This window comes from Tachyglossus aculeatus, chromosome 19 (assembly GCF_015852505.1).
Source record: "Tachyglossus aculeatus isolate mTacAcu1 chromosome 19, mTacAcu1.pri, whole genome shotgun sequence".
Lineage (NCBI taxonomy): Eukaryota > Metazoa > Chordata > Mammalia > Monotremata > Tachyglossidae > Tachyglossus > Tachyglossus aculeatus.
The window spans coordinates 17,625,696-17,642,005 of record NC_052084.1 but is presented as its reverse complement, the minus strand read 5'-3'; the positions used below and the strand labels follow the sequence as shown (position 1 = coordinate 17,642,005).

General features: G+C 44.9%; 1 protein-coding gene across 1 annotated transcript in view; it reads right to left on the bottom strand.

The window, feature by feature from the left end:
• Positions 1–12,010, bottom strand: part of GLP1R (glucagon like peptide 1 receptor) — an 84,026-nt gene extending 72,016 nt beyond the window's left edge. The window contains exon 1 of the mRNA XM_038760864.1: positions 11,783–12,010. Coding sequence (XP_038616792.1) covers positions 11,783–12,010 — 228 coding nt within the window. The remainder of the gene's footprint in view (positions 1–11,782) is intronic.
• Positions 12,011–16,310: the final 4,300 nt, after the last annotated feature.

Sequence of the window (16,310 nt, the reverse complement as noted above, 5' to 3'; positions counted from 1 at the left end):
GGGGAGACGGAGAACAAAACCAAACATACTAACAAAATAAAATAGAATATATATGTACAAGTAAAATAAATAGAGTAATAAATAGAGTAATAAATATGTACAAACATATATACATACAAACACCATCATCATCATCCCTGATGTGGAAGCAGGTGAGAGGTGGTGGGGTGGGGGGTTCCAGGGCCAGTCTCAATCATCAAAAGCCACAAGGAATGGGGAGGAAAGAAAAACAAGAAAAATTTGAACGTTTCCTCTCATTTTCACGTCTTCCTCCAGCTGACCTTTCCCCAGATTCACTCATTCATTCAATCGTATTTATTGAGCGCTTACTGTGTGCAGGGCACTGTGCTAAGCGCTTGTGGGAAGAGACGGGGAATGAAGGGGACAGTGTCCCCTGTATATATGTATATATGTTTGTGCATATTTATTACTCTATTTTACTTGTACTTATCTATTGTATTTATTTTATTTTGTTGAGATGTTTGGTTTTGTTCTCCGTCTCCCCCTTCTAGACTGTGAGCCCACTGTTGGGTAGGGCCTGTCTCTAGATGTTGCCAACTTGGACTTCCCAAGCGCTTAGTACAGTGCTCTGCACACAGTAAGCGCTCAATAAATACAATTGATTGATTGATTGTCCTCAAGTAGACACATAACACTGGCAGATGCAGCGGCCACTGGTAACTGAGAGCAGTTGGGTGTTCGATTTTTGGTGATGAGAGGTGAAGGAGAGGCTAAAAGACCACTTTTTGGTCCTGAAATCTTCCCTTCTGTAACCCCCACTTCCTGAGAAGAGAGTGCTCTCTCCCAAGCACTTACTACAGTGCTTTGCACACAGTAAGGACGAATCTTTGTTCCTGAAATCATCATCATCATCAATCGTATTAATTGAGCGCTTACTATGTGCAGAGCACTGTACTAAGCGCTTGGGAAGTACAAATTGGCAACATATACAGTCCCTACCCAATACTGGGCTCACCGTCTAAAAGAATCTTCCCTTCTGTACCCCTTCCACCCAAAGAAGAGATTGTACTCTCCCAAGCACTTAGTAATAATAATAACGGCATTTGTTAAGCGCCTACTATGTGCCAAGCACTGTTCTAAGCGCTGGGGAGGTTACAAGGTGATCAGGTTGTCCCACGAGGGGGCTCACAGTCTTCATCCCCATTTTACAGATGAGGTAACTGAGGCCCAGAGAAGTTAATCAATCAATCAATCGTATTTATTGAGCGCTTACTGTGCGCAGAGCACTGTACTAAGCGCTTGGGAAGTACAAGTTAAGTGACTGACTTGCCCCAAGTCACCCAGCTGACAAGTGGCGGAGCCGGGATTTGAACCCATGACCTCTGACTCCAAAGCCCGGGATCTTTCCACTGAGCCAAGGGTGAATCTTTGGTCCTGAAACCTTCCCTTCTGTAACCCACTCTTCCAGAGAAGAGAGTGTACTCCCCCAAACACTTAGTACAGTGCTCCGTACACAATAAAGTCTCAGTACATATGATTGATTGATTGGTGTGAACAGCTTGGGGGTAGGGGAAAGGATAACGATAGCATTTATTAACGATAGCATTTATTAAGCGCTTACTATGTGCAAAGCACTGTTCTAAGCGCTGGGGAGCTTACAAGGTGATCAGGTTGTCCCATGGTGGGGGGCTCACAGTTTTAATCCCCACTTTACAGATGAGGGAACTGAGGCCCAGAGAAGTGAAGTGACTTGCCCAAAGTCACCCAGCTGACAGTTGGCAGAGCCGGGATTTGAACCCATGACCTCTGACTCCAAAGCCCGCGCTCTTTCCACTGAGCCAGAATGGGGGAGGCACCTTCTCCAACCTTTGGGGAACCATGGGAGAAAGTTTCTAGACTTCTAGACTTGTACTTCCCAAGCGCTTAGTACAGTGCTCTGCACACAGTAAGCGCTCAATAAATACGATTGATGATGATAGACTCTTCTAGAAACCAGTCAGAGGACCTGGGAGTTAGAAGACCTGGGTTCTAATCCCAGATCTGCCACTTGCCTGTTATGCGACCTAAGGCAAAGTTACTTCTCTTCTCTCTGCCTCAGTGACCTCATCTGTAAAATGGGGATCAATCAATCAATCAATCGTATTTATTGAGCGCTTACTGTGTGCAGAGCACTGTACTAAGCGCTTGGGAAGTCCGAGTTGGCAACATCTAGAGATGGTCCCTACCCAACAATCAATCAATCGTATTTATTGAGTGCTTACTGTGTGCAAAGCACTGTACTAAGCGCTTGGGAAGTCTGAGTTGGCAACATCTAGAGACGGTCCCTACCCAACAGTGGGCTCACAGTCTAGAAGGGGGAGACAGAGAACAAAACCAAACATATTCACAAAATAAAATAAATACAATATATAAATTATATATATAAAATATAATATATTATATTATATTATATCATATAATTATATACAATATATAATTATATATAACATATAATGTATATTATATATTATTTATAATATATAATTATATATAATATATAATATAATATATAATATATTGTATATATTATATATAAATACAATAAATAAATACAACATAAATAATAAACATAATAAACATAAAAAATAAATAAAGCAAAACATAGAATAAATACATACAAGTAAAATAAATAGAGTAATAAATATGTAAAATAGAGTCATAAATATAATAATAATAATAATGATTAAGATTTTGAGCCCTATGTGGGACAGGGACTGCGTCTAACCTGTCTTACTTGTACCTACCTCAGTGCTTGGCACAGAGTGAACAAATACCATCATTATTCTATTTGCCTTTGCTGGTGAATTTCTTAATAATAATAATTAATGATAATAATAAGTATTTGTAAAGTGCTTACTATGCGCCAAGCAATCTACTGGGGTAGATCCAAGATAATCAGTTCGGACACAGTCCCTGTCCTACGTGGGGCTCACAGTCTAAGCAGGAGAGAGTGGGATTCAATTGTAATTTGTAAATCGTAATTTATTTATTTGTTTACATATATTAATGTCTTTCTCCCCCACTAGACTGTGAGCTCGTTGTAGGCAGAGAATGTGTCTGTTATTGTATTGTACTCCCCAAGGGCTTAGTACAGTGCTCTGCATACAGTAAGTGCTCAATGAACCTCCCTCTCTCCATCCCCCCCGCCTTACCTCCTTCCCCTCCCCACAGCACCTGTATATATGTTTGTACGTATTTATTACTCTATTTATTTATTTTATTACCTATTTATTCTATTTATTTTATTTTGTTACTATGTTTTGTTTTGTTGTCTGTCTCCCCCTTCTAGACTGTGAGCCCACTGTTGGGTAGGGACCGTCTCTAGATGTTGCCAACTTGGACTTCCCAGTGCTGTGCACGCAGTGAGCGCTCAATAAATATGAATGAATGAATGAACTGAATGAATGAATGAAATCCCTTTTGTACAAGTGAGACGACTGAGGCACTTAAAAGCTAAGTGACTCGCCCAAGGTCACCCAGCAGGTGAGTGGAGGAGCCGGGATTGGAACTCAGGTCCTGTGATTCCCAGGCCCTTGCTCGTTCCACTAGGCCAAAATGTTTCTCTAATTATGGGCTCCCCACCTCCAAGCCCACCTGTCCCATCCTGGGAAGCAGCGTGGCTCAGTGGAAAGAGCCCGGGCTTTGGAGTCAGAGGTCATGGGTTCAAATCCCGGCTCTGCCACTTGTCGGCTGTGTGACTTTGGGCAAGTCACTTCACTTCTCTGCGCCTCAGTTACCTCATCTGGAAAATGGGGATGAAGACTGGGAGCCCCCCGTGGGACAACCTGATCACCTTGTATCTTCCCCAGCGCTTAGAACAGTGCTTTGCACATAGTAAGCACTTAATAAATGCCATTATTATTATTATTATTATCCTGTCCCCCAAGCCTAGAGGAGAAATTCCTCAGCTTCCCTAAATCCCTGGGGCCAGAGTTTAATAACCCTCCATGTTGGGAAATCCTTCCCAGAGCAGGGTGATGCTTTCCTTTGGCTTGTCTGCCAGTAAATTGGGAAGCAGATAATAATAATAATAATGGCATTTATTAAGCACTTACTAGGTGCAAAGCACTGTTCTAAGCTCTGGGGAGGTAACAAGTTGATCAGGTTGTCCCACGGCGGGGCTCACAGACTTAATCCCCATTTTACAGATGAGGTAACTGAGGCCCAGAGAAGTGAAGTATATATGTTTGTACATATTTATTACTCTATTTATTTATTTATTTATTTTACTTGTACATATCTATTCTATTTATTCTATTTATTTTATTTTGTTAGTATGTTTGGTTTGGTTCTCTGTCTCCCCCTTTTAGACTGTGAGCCCACTGTTGGGTAGGGACTGTCTCTATATGTTGCCAACTTGGACTTTCCAAGCGCTTAATACAGTGCTCTGCACACAGTAAGCGCTCAATAAATGCGATTGATTGATTGATTGAAGTGACTTGCCCAAAGTCATACAGCTGACAAGTGGCGGAGCTGGAATTTGAACCCATGACCTCTGACTCCAAGAGCCTGGGCTCTTTCCACGGAGCCACGCTGATGGTTCTGCTCCTCTGTGCAATGGCCCTTACTGCTTCTCTCATTCTTTCATTCATTCGATCGTATTTATTGAGCGCCTACTGTGGGCAGAGCACTGTACTAAGCACTTGGAAAGTACAAATTGGCAACATATAGGGGCGGTCCCTACCCAACAACGGGCTCACATTCTCCTTTGCCTCCTTCAGCCCGGAGAGGAGCTTTCGCTCACTGTGGGCAGGGACCGTGTCTACCAACTCTGTTCTATCGTCCTCTCCCAAGCGCTTAGTACGGTGCCCTGCACACAATAAGCGCCCAATAAATACCAATGGTTGCTTGATTCCTCTAGACTTGTAAGCTCCTTGTGGGCAGGGAATCTATCAACTCTGTTCTACTGTCCTCTCCCAAGTGCTCAGTACAGTGCTCTGCACACAGTAAGCACTCAATAAATACCACTGACTGCTTGATTCCTCTAGACTTGTAAGCGTCTTGTGGGCAGGGAATGTGTCTACCAATTTTGTTCTATTGTACTCCCCCGAGCGCTTAGTAATAACAATAATAATAATGGCATTTATTAAGCGCTTACTATGTGCAAAGCACTGTTCTAAGCGCTGCGGGTAGTATAGTGCTCTGCACACAGTAAGCGCTCAATAAATACCGTTGATTGATTCAGTCTTTTGGACTCCTTTCCACCTCCTGCTGGGGCTCTGACGATTCATTCATTCACTCATTCATTCAATCGTATTTATTGAGCGCTTACTGTGTGCAGAGCAGTGTACTAAGCGCCTGGGAAGTACAAGTTGGCAACATATTCCAGTGCTTAGTACAGTGGGCGACTTCTCCTGCTGCACTGTAAGCTCCTTGTGGGCGTCTACCTACTCTATTATATTGTAGTCTCTTAAGCGCTTAGTACAGAGCTCCAACCACAATCGGCGCTCAAACGATACCCTCTGCTGATTCTCCCTGCAGAACAACATGGCAGCAGAGCTGCTGGGGGTTAAATCGGCTCAGCGGTCCATCGTATTTATTGAGCGCTTATTGAGTGCAGAGCGCTGCACCGAGTCCTTGAGAGAGTACAATATAGCAATACAACAGACACATTCCCTGCCCACAGTGAGCTTACAGTCTACAGCTCATCATCATCATCGTCATCATCAATCGTATTTATTGAGCGCTTACTATGTGCAGAGCACTGTACTAAGCGCTTGGGAAGTACAAATTGGCAACATATAGAGACAGTCCCTACCCAACAGTGGGCTCACAGTCTAAAAGGGGGAGACAAGTAGCTCAGCTACTTGTACTTGTCTCTTGGAATAAGTGTGTTTTTATAAGCGTTTAGGGAGGGGAAGGCCTGCGGTTCGGCTAAATGAGGGGTCAGGTGTTTTAAAAAAGGGAGACGAGTCTTCCCTTCTTCCCACAACTCCAACCTTTATCACCCGCAGGCAAATTCTTTGCCGCTTGACTGCTGTGTGACCTTGGGCAAATCACTTCACTTCACTGGGCCTCAGTTCCCTCATTTAGAAAATGGGGATTAAGACTGCGAGCCCCACGTGGAACAGGGACGGCATCCAACCTGATTACCTAGCATCTATCCCAGAGCTTAGAAAAGTGCTTGTCATATAGTAGGTGCTGTACAAATACCTTTAGAAAATAAAGTTTTCTAATAAATATAAATAATAATAATAATAACAAATATTTTTTAATAAAAATAAAGTTGACTTCTCCCGGCTAACACCCTCAACTCCCCAAATGCTTGTAACCTTCCCACCCAGGGCCTCATCCCCATCTTTTTTTTTTAAATAGCATTTATATTAAGCGCTTACCATGTGCAAAGCACCGTTCAAAGCGCTGGGGAGGTTACAAGGTGATCAGGTTGTCCCACGGAGGGCTCACAGTCTTAATCCCCATTTTACAGATGAGGGAACTGAGGCCGAGAGAAGTGAAGTGAGTTGCCCCAAGTCACCCTGCTGACAAGTGGTGGAGCCGGGATTTGAACCCATGACCTCTGACTCCAAAGCCCGGGCTCTTTCCACTGAGCCACGCATCTTGTAAATCAACTGATGGAATGTGCGAAAGAGATTCAGTCTCCACAGCTGAGGGGTTCAAAAAGCACTCATTCAATCATATTTATTGAGCGCTTACCGTGTGCAGAGCACTGTACTAAGCGCTTGGGAATTACGAGTCGGCAACATATAGAGACGGTCCCTACCCAACAACAAAATGCAGGGTGACTTAGTGGAAAGAGGAACCAGAGGAAGTGGGTTCTAATCCTGGCTCTGACATTTGCCTGCTGTGTGAGCTTGAGCAAGTCATTTCACTTCTCTGTGCCCCAGGTACCCGATCTGTAAAATGGGGGTGAAATACCTGTTTTCCCTCCCCCTTAGGCTGTGAGTCCCATGTGGGATAGGGACTGCATCCAACCTGATCATCTTGCATCTACCCCAGTGCTAAGCATGGTGCTTGGTGCAGAGTAAGCACGTAAAATACCACTATGATTATAGAAATAACATAGTTTTCTGCTTTCCTGAAAGGGGAAATCGTGCCTCATTAATCTGCTGGAGTCCTTTGAAGGGGTCGATAAGAGTGTGAATAAAGGGGAACCAGTAGGCGTAATATATTTAGATTTTCAAAGGCCTCTGACAAGGGTCCACCCCCATGGCTTTCAAAAAGCTGAATTACTGGGGATTGGAGGGAAGGTTCTGTGGTGCATACATAAGAAACTAAAAGATGGGAAATAATCATAATGGTATTTGTTAAGTGCTTACTATGTGCCAAGCACTGTTCTAAGAGCTGTAAGGTAATCAGGTTGTCCCACGTGGGGCTCACAGTCTTCATCCCCATTTTACAGATGAGGTAACTGAGGTACAGGGAAGTTAAGGGACTTGCCCAAGGTCACACAGCAGACAAAGTGGTGGAGCAGGGATTAGAACCCACGTCCTCTGACTCCCAAGCCCGTCCTCTTTCCACTAAGCCACGTTGCTTCTCAAGACTGTGAGTTGGTTGTGGGCGGGGATTGTCATCGTTTATTGTTGCATTGTTCTTTCCCAAGCGCTTAGTACAGTGGTGTGCACACAGCAAGTGCTTAATAAACACAGATGAATGACTGGAGCCTGGAGAAAACTGACAAGTGGTTTCTTTGTGGTGGGGAGGCAGAGGTGGGAATGTATCTGATTGTTTTCCTGTACTCTCCCAAGCACTTAGTTCAGTGCTCTGCACACAGTTAAGTGCTCAATAAACACAACTGAATGAATAAATGAATGAATAAATGAATGCTTGCTCCTGTGCTTATCACCGTGTTGAATTCTTTTTGTCTGACTGAACCCAAGGGACCCCTCTACCATTCTTACTTTGTGACAACTCTTTCTGGACTCAGAATTTTGGGATTGGTAGGCCAAATGAGTGCAAGACTTAAAGGTCTGCCCATTTTACAGATTCTTCCCGGGTGAAATACGCAGAAAGTGAGTTCTGGAGCATCTCGCTTCCCAGGCTAAGCTCCCCTTTTCCTCAGCTCCCCCTCCCCTCCCCATAGCTCTGAATCACTCCCTTTGCTCTACTTCCCCTCCCCTCCCCATAGCACTTGTGTATATATGTACATATTTATAATTATAATTCTATTCACTTTTATTAATGATGTGTACATATCTATAATTCTTTTTGTTTATAATTATGCTACTGATGCCTGTTTACTTGTTTTGATGTCTGTCTCCCCCCTTCTAGACTGTGAGCCTGTTGTAGGCAGGGATTGTCTCTGTTGCTGAATTGTACTTCAGCACTTGTGTATATATGTACATATTTATAATTATAATTCTATTCACTTTTATTAATGATGTGCATATATCTATAATTCTTTTTATTTATAATTATGCTACTGATGCCTGTTTACTTGTTTTGACGTCTGTCTCCCCCCTTCTAGACTGTGAGCCTGTTGTAGGCAGGGATTGTCTCTGTTGCCGAATTGGACTTCCCAAGCGCTTAGTACAGTGCTCTGCACACAGTAAGCGCTCAATAAATATGATTGAATGGATGAATGAACTCTCTCCTGCGGCAGATTCCACTTGGTTCCTCTCGTTTGTTTGGTCCCCTGTTGAAATGGAAAATAACCCTTCAAAAGCCCCCTTCATCTACTTAGGAACAGCTTATTTTGTCGCCCTTCATCCTCCTCTTTCCCAGGCTAAACAGCCTTCATTCCATTCTCCTTCCCTCAAAAAGACCCATTTTCCACGGGCTTAATTATTTTTGTTTCTTCCAGCCTCCCTTGATGGCTTCCTGATGAAGGTTTTCCCCTGAAAGGACCCAGCAGGTGGCTGATTTCTCTCTCCCCAACGGCCTGAGGAGTCTGTGTGGGTGGAGAGAAGGAGGGAGAGGAAGGAAGAGAGGGAGAGATGGGGGGAGGAAAAGGGAGAGAAGGAGAAGAAGAGGAGTGGGGAAAGAGGGGGAGAGAGAGAAAGAAAGAGTGAGTGTGTGTGTGAGAGAGAGAGAGTCAATCGCGGCCACCAGCTGTTCTCCATTTTCAATGGGAAAGGGGTCAAGAGAAAATAGGCTAAAACTGCAGCAAGAAGGATTTGGGCCAGACAGAGGGAAAAATTTCCCAGCTGTCAGGTGGAAGCACTAGAACTGGGAGAAGCTGTGCGATCTCCTTCCATAAGGTAAGAACGGGAACATTTAAGCGAAGCCGAACTTGTGAGCTCGTTGTGGGCTGTGAACGTGACTGCAAATTCTCCTGTATTGTACTCTCCCAGGCTCTGCACATTGTAGGCGCTCAATACATGTCAATCAATCCTATTTATTGAGCGCTTACTGTGTGCAGAGCACTGTACTAAGAGCTTGGGAAGTACAAGTTGGCAACATCTAGAGACGGTCCCTTCCCAACAGTGGGCTCACAGTCTAGAAGGGGGAGACGGAGAACAAAACCAAACATATTAACAAAATAAAATAAATAGAATAGATATGTACAAGTTAGAGTAATAAATATGTACAAACATATATACATATATACAGGTGCTGTGGGGAAGGGAAGGAGGTAAGACGGGGGGATGGAGAGGGGGACGAGGGGGAGAGGAAGGAGGGGGCTCAGTCTGGGAAGGCCTCCTGGAGGAGGTGAGCTCTCTGACTGATTGAAGGGGGGAATGGGCTGGTTGGTCCCTGAAGGGTCCTGGTGGTCTGAGAACTCTATACTTTCCATCCTAACAACTAACTCATTCAACCACTCATTCATTCAATCATTTATTGAGGACTTACTGTGTGCAGAGCACTTTACTAAGCACTTGGGAGAGTATGATAGAACAATAAATAGACATAAATAAATAAATAAATACTCTGAGCCCAGGGTAGCTACCTTCCCCATCCAAGTTTGTCTTTTCCTCCAGTCAGTCAATTGCTGAGCATGGGCAGGTCACTGGGATGGCCTGTGGGAGAGAACCACAAGGGTTGAAGACAGTGATCCCTGCCCTCAGGGGATCTAAAGAGGGAGGCAGACACAGAATAATTAGTGGGTAAGTGGAAGAAGGATCAGGGCCATTCGGACGACTTGCGGCGTGTCCGTGATTTATTATTTAACGATTTGACTTGGCGAAGTAAGTTCAATTATTAATTGCTCGCTCGTCACTGATGTGAGTTATAGAGTCCACCGACACAATCTAGAGTCAGCCCAGTCCTGTCGAAGATTTTATTTTGTGCATTACAGTGCAAAGCTGGGTGCCAACTTTTGCAAAAAGCGCGGAGAAGGGTGTGCCCACCCAGCACTGGGGAGAAGATGCATCGTGATGCCCGAGTGCTCTCGGCCTGTTGTGGAGACTGTCTCACCCAATTTTGGAGAACTGAAGGGCTTGTCTAATATTCTTCATATTCCCCCGGTAGATTGTGAGCTCCTGAAGGGCAGGGAACGTGTCTACCGACTCTGTTGTATTGAACTCTCCCAAACGTTTAGTACAGTCCTTTTCACACAGCTAGTGCTCAATAAATACGAATGAATGAATAAAAGAAAGTTACTAAGGAGTGAAATTGCATGGCAGAATGCAGCTGTTGATAATTAATTGTATTCTGGTTAGCGTCTATTTTTTAATTTACACTTCACCATTTGCAACATTCCCCAGCCCCCGTGGAAAGTGTAAAAGAGGAGCTTTATCTTCTCCAGAAATAACACACATTCAAATGGCAGCCTCAGATAGACATTGAATTACCAGTTAGTGAGAAGCAGCATGGCCTAGTGGAAAGAGCCTAGGCCTGGAAATCAGAGGATCTGGGTTCTAATCCCGACTCTGCCATTTATCTGCTGCGTGACCTTGGGCAAACCACTTAACATCTCTGTGCTTCGGTTCCCTCCTGTAAAATGGAGATGAAAATTGTGAGCCCCATGTGGGATAGGGATTGGGTCCAACCTGATTTGCTTGTATCCACCCCAGGGCTTAGAACAGTGCCTGGCACACAGTAAGTGCTTAACAACAAATACCACAATTATACTACAGTTATTCTCTGTGCCTCAGGTTCCTCATCTGTAAAATGGAGATTAAATGCCGGTGCCCTCTCCTCCTTAGCCTTTGAGCCCCTTATGGGACAAGGACTGTGTCCAATCTGATTATCTTGTATCTACCCCAGCGCTTGACACATTGTGCTTTACAAATCCTGTGATTATTTAACTTAAAGTGCATAGGTAAGAGTTGAAGGGGGCTCTGGGATGTCAGAATTGGGGGAAGCGGTTACTTTGGGAAGGCTTCCTGGAGTGCCAGTTTGCCCCCAGGGACTCTAGTCAGATAATAATAATTATGGTACTTGTTAAGCGCTATCATCATCATCAATCGTATTTATTGAGCGCTTACTATGTGCAGAGCACTGTACTAAGCGCTTGGGAAGTACAAATTGGCAACATATAGAGACAGTCCCTACCCAACAGTGGGCTCACAGTCGAAAAGACTGTGAGCTGGTAAAGCGCTATGTGCCGAGCACTGTTCTAAGCACTGAATAGATCCAAGTTAATCAGGTTGGACACAGTCCTTGTCCCACGTAGGGCTCACAGTCTTCATCACCATTTTACAGACGAGGGAACTGAGGCCCAGAGAAGTTAGATGACTTACGCGAGGTCATGCAGTAGACATGCGGCGAAGCCGAGATTAGAACCCAGGTCCTCTGATTCCCAGGCCCGTGCTCTAGCCACTAAGCCACGCTGCCTCTCGCCCAGGAGACTTAAAAATTCAGGAAAGTGCCCCAACAATTATTTCAGGCAGCTTCTTCCGTGGGCAAGGTCGAGAGGTGATATCCCAAACCCAATCCTCACCTCTGTCTCCTCGAGGGCGACAGTGCCGGCCCCTTCCTTGAAGGAGTCGTCTGCAGTGTCTGCTCGCCACTGGCTCGACGCTTGTTTACCAGCCCTTTGGGCACCGCTCCAGGTCCTAGCAGTCATCCCGAGATGATTTACTCTGTCTTCGGCCGGAATGAGCCAGAACGAGGAGGACCAGTGGGCACTGGCGTGGCGCGTTCGATCCGCCAAATGTCCCACCACCATTTCGAGCCACGATTCTTCAAAGCTGCCAGGAGAGAGGCTAGTTAGGATTCTGCTCCCCACTTCTCATAATAATAATAATAATAGTCATATTTGTTAAGCACTTACTAGGTGCCAGACTCTCTAATAATAATAATAATAATAATAATGGTATTTGTTAAGCGCTTATTACATGCTGTTCTAAGCAATGGAAAGGTTACAAGGTGATCAGGTTGTCCCACGGGGGGCTCACAGTTTTAATCCCCATTTTAGAGATGAGGTAACAGGCCCAGAGAAGGGAAGTGACTTGCCCAAAGTCCCACAGCTGACAGTTGGCGGAGCTGGGATTTGAACCCATGACCTCTGACTCTAAAGCCCGGGCTCTTTCCACTGAGCCATGCTGCTTCTCTGTACTAAGCGCTGGGGTGGATATGAGCAAATCAGGTGAGACACGGTCCCTGTCCCACATTCATTCATTCAATCGTATTTATTGAGCACTTACTGTGTGCAGAGCACTGTACTAAGCGCTTGGGAAGTACAAGTTGGCAACATATAGAGACGGTCCCTACCCAACAGTGGGCTCACAGTCTAGAAGATTAAGGGAAGAAGGGAGTCCCACTTGAGGTTCACAGTCCTCGTCCCCATTTTCCAAGTGAAGGAACTGAGACCCGGAGAAGTGAAGTGACTTGCTCAAGGTCACACAGCGGACAGGCGAAGGAGCCAGGACTAGAACCCCGCTATTCTGACTCCAAGGCCTGAGCTCTTTCCATTAGGCCGCACTTCCCCTAGTTAGTTTTCGGCTTTCTGTATCGATTACCCAGGTTACTAAATGCTCTTCCGTGTCCAGGAATGGGACAGGCTCAGTTTGCCTTTGCTTGGCCGCGGGTCTCAGGAGAGAGGGAAAAGTTGGTGCTGATGAGAACCGCGAAGTACTAGCCATTCATTCATTCATTCATTCAGTCGCATTTATTGAGCGCTTACTGTGTGCAGAGCACTGTACTAAGCGCTTGGGAAGTCCAAGTTGGCAACATATAGAGACGGTCCCTACCCAACAGCGGGCTCACAGTCTAGAAGGGGGAGACAGAGAACAAAACATATTAACAGAATAAAATAAATAGAATAAATATGTACAAGTAAAATAGAGTAATAAATCCGTACAAACACATATACATATATACAGGTGCTGTGGGGAAGGGAAGGAGGTAAGGTGGGGGGGATGGAGAGGGGGAGGAGGGGGAGAGTGACCAGTGATCCACATCCTGCTTCTGGCCCCCCTTTCAGATACGACAGACCACCGCTCTCCCCACCTTCAGAGCCTTATTAAAATCACGTCTCCTCCAAGAGGCTTTCCCCAACTAAGCCCTAATTGCCCCTACTCTCTTCTCCCTCTGCATCACCTAGGTACTTGGATCAATTCCCTTAAAGCACTTCACATACTCCTCACTCTCGGGCCTATAGCTTTCATTTAAAAATCTGTAATTTATTTTAATGTCTGTCTCCCCCTCTAGACTAAGCTTCCTGTCAACAGGGGACCTGTCTACCAACACTGTTGTATTTACTCTCCCAGGCACTTAGTACATTATTCTGCACGCAATAAACGCTCGATCAATACCATCGATCGATTGACTGTACAGGTTCCATGAAGCCGGAGCCTTCCCAGAGGCAAAGAGGACACGAGACGGTTCGCACGTTTGGAAAACGGATGAAAAAGAAAGGTCATTTTCAGGCCTTCTGGTAAATGGGGCTCTCAGCTCATCAAGGACCTCGAGAAACTCAGTGTCCTACTGAGCCTGAAATTAAACAAGAAGCCAACTCAGAGACTCTAAGAAGTCGATTGTTGCAAACAAGCGGACCCAAGCTAACTCCTCTCCGAGGCTTCGGCCCTCCAATTACAGTCCTGTTTGGCTCTCACTGGGTCGGGAGGATTCTGAACGTCACTCTTGGCATTTTCTCAGGTGGAGAGGATTGTCCTGGGGTTGTGGCAACACTGAAGCTCTGTCACAGGCAGATTTCTCTCTGAGAATTACCGAAACCTATTCAAGGTGAAAATTGGCTTTTGGTTTCAATTACAAGTGTCAGGGTTGCCTAAAATCCTAGGCCGAAAGGAATCTTGTATGGATATCTCGTTCTCCCTTCTGCTTCTGGCTTAGGCCTAAAGTCATGCTCATCGGAGTGAGATCTTCTGTATTTCTTAAAGAGCTCCTCAGATTAAAAAAAAAAATCTACAACAACGGTTAGGGAGACCAGCTAATATCCCTTCATAGGCTACCAACCTTATTACAGCATTATTCTTTCAGTGTTCCTCCATGATAGCATTATTGAATTTTAATGACTGTGTTTACTGGACTTGTTCTCTCATTTAAATAATACTGCACTATCTAACTGGCCTTACCCACTTCCTCCCCTCTCCCGCTTTCATTTATTATTTTTCTTAAGGTGTTTGTAAAGCACTTACTATGTGCCAGGCACTGTACTAAATGTTGGGGTGGTTACCAGCTGATCAGGTTAAGAGTCCACGTCCCATACGGGGCTCACAGTCTTAATCCCCATTTCGCAGATGAGGCAACTGAGCTCCAGAGGAGTTCAGTGACTTGCCCAAGGTCACACTGCAGACAAGTGGCAGAGGTAGATTTTAGAACCCAGGTCCTTCTGACTCCTGATAATGAAGGATTTTCATTCACGTGAGCTGAGTGCTTAAATCCCGCTTCCACTTAACGTTAGAAAATGGCATCTCTGGTCCTCTTGCTGTCTAGGATGTGAAAAATAACCCTCTGAAAATTGAATGCTTACAAAAGTACACAAATCAAATTCAAAATCTTTTACTATTGGTACATATTTACCTATGTGCACATAAAACCATCTAATTTAAAATATTTAGTTTGGGTACATATTTACCCTGTGAGTTGACCTCTAATTATTGTGGTTTCTTAATCACCATTCCACAATATATTTATGTTGTTTAAGTCCATTCTGGGGATCTGGGGAATGCATTAATTAGAGCAGCCATTCATCAAATTTTATACTAGACAGTCTGGTTTTTCAGGGGCTCTGTCCTCAGTCTGGAAGAGTCACAGCCCCGGAGGCCTTTATGAATGTATTTTTATTCAAAGTGCCTAGCCATCCTCTGCTTTGGTTTCTATTTCCGTGTTTCCAGAAGCAGAATTCAGGTTCGCGGGGATGCTCATTCGTTTATTCAATCGTATTTATCGAGCGCTTACTGTGTGCAGAGCACTGTACTAAGCGCTTGGAAAGTACAATTCGGCAACAGATAGAGACAATCCCTACCCAACAACGGGCTCACAGTTTACCCTTGTTCCCAAAGCAGCACACATCACGTTGTGTACGTTTTGGTGTCGACCTCCCCCTCTAGATTATAAACTCGATGTGGGCAGGGAACGTGTCTACCAGCTCTCTTGTACTGTCCTCTCTCAAGCGCTTAGTACAGTGCTGCATGCAATAAATGCTCAATAAATCCATTGATGATGGAGTTTCGGGCGTGCCATCATCAATGCACCTGTGGGACACGAACTGTTTCCGACCTGATGACCATGTATTTATCCCAGCATTTAATAGAGTGTTTGGCACATAGTAAGTGCTGAACAAAAATGCCACAATTGTTTACATTAATTCCTAACCTAGATTTGATTTACCATTCTTTCATTTGACTCCTTAGTTTTGTGAAATGAGTGAAAGGGGCTAAGCTGGGCTATAACAATGTCACAGCTAATCTGTACTGGAGGAGCAGCGTGGCTCAGTGGAAAGAGCCCAGGCTTTGGAGTTGGAGGCCGTGGGTTCAAATCCCACTCCGCCAATTGTCAGCTGCGTGACTTTGGGCGAGCCACTTAACTTCTCTGTGCCTCAGTTACCTCATCTGAAAAATGGGGATTAAAACTGTGAGCCCTCCGTGGGACAACTTGATCACCTTGTAACCTCCCCAGTGCTTAGAACGGTGCTTTGCACATAGTAAGCGCTTAACAAATACCATTATTATTATTATTATTATTATTAATTATTATTATTACTGAGAAGCAGCATGGTGTAGTGAGAGGTAGCATGGCATAGTGGATAGAGCACGGGCCTGGGAGACGTGAGGTCATGAGCCCCAGCTCCGCCACTTGTCTGCTGCGTGACCTTGGGCAAGTCACTTCGCTTCTCTGTGCCTCAGTTACCTCATCTGTAAAATGGGGATTGAGACTGCGAGCGCCAGGTGGGACGGAGACTGTGTCCAACCCAATTTGCCTGGATCCGCCCCACTGCTTAGTACGGTGCCTGGCACACAGTAAGCGCTTAATAAATACCACAATCATTCTTATTGCTATTATTA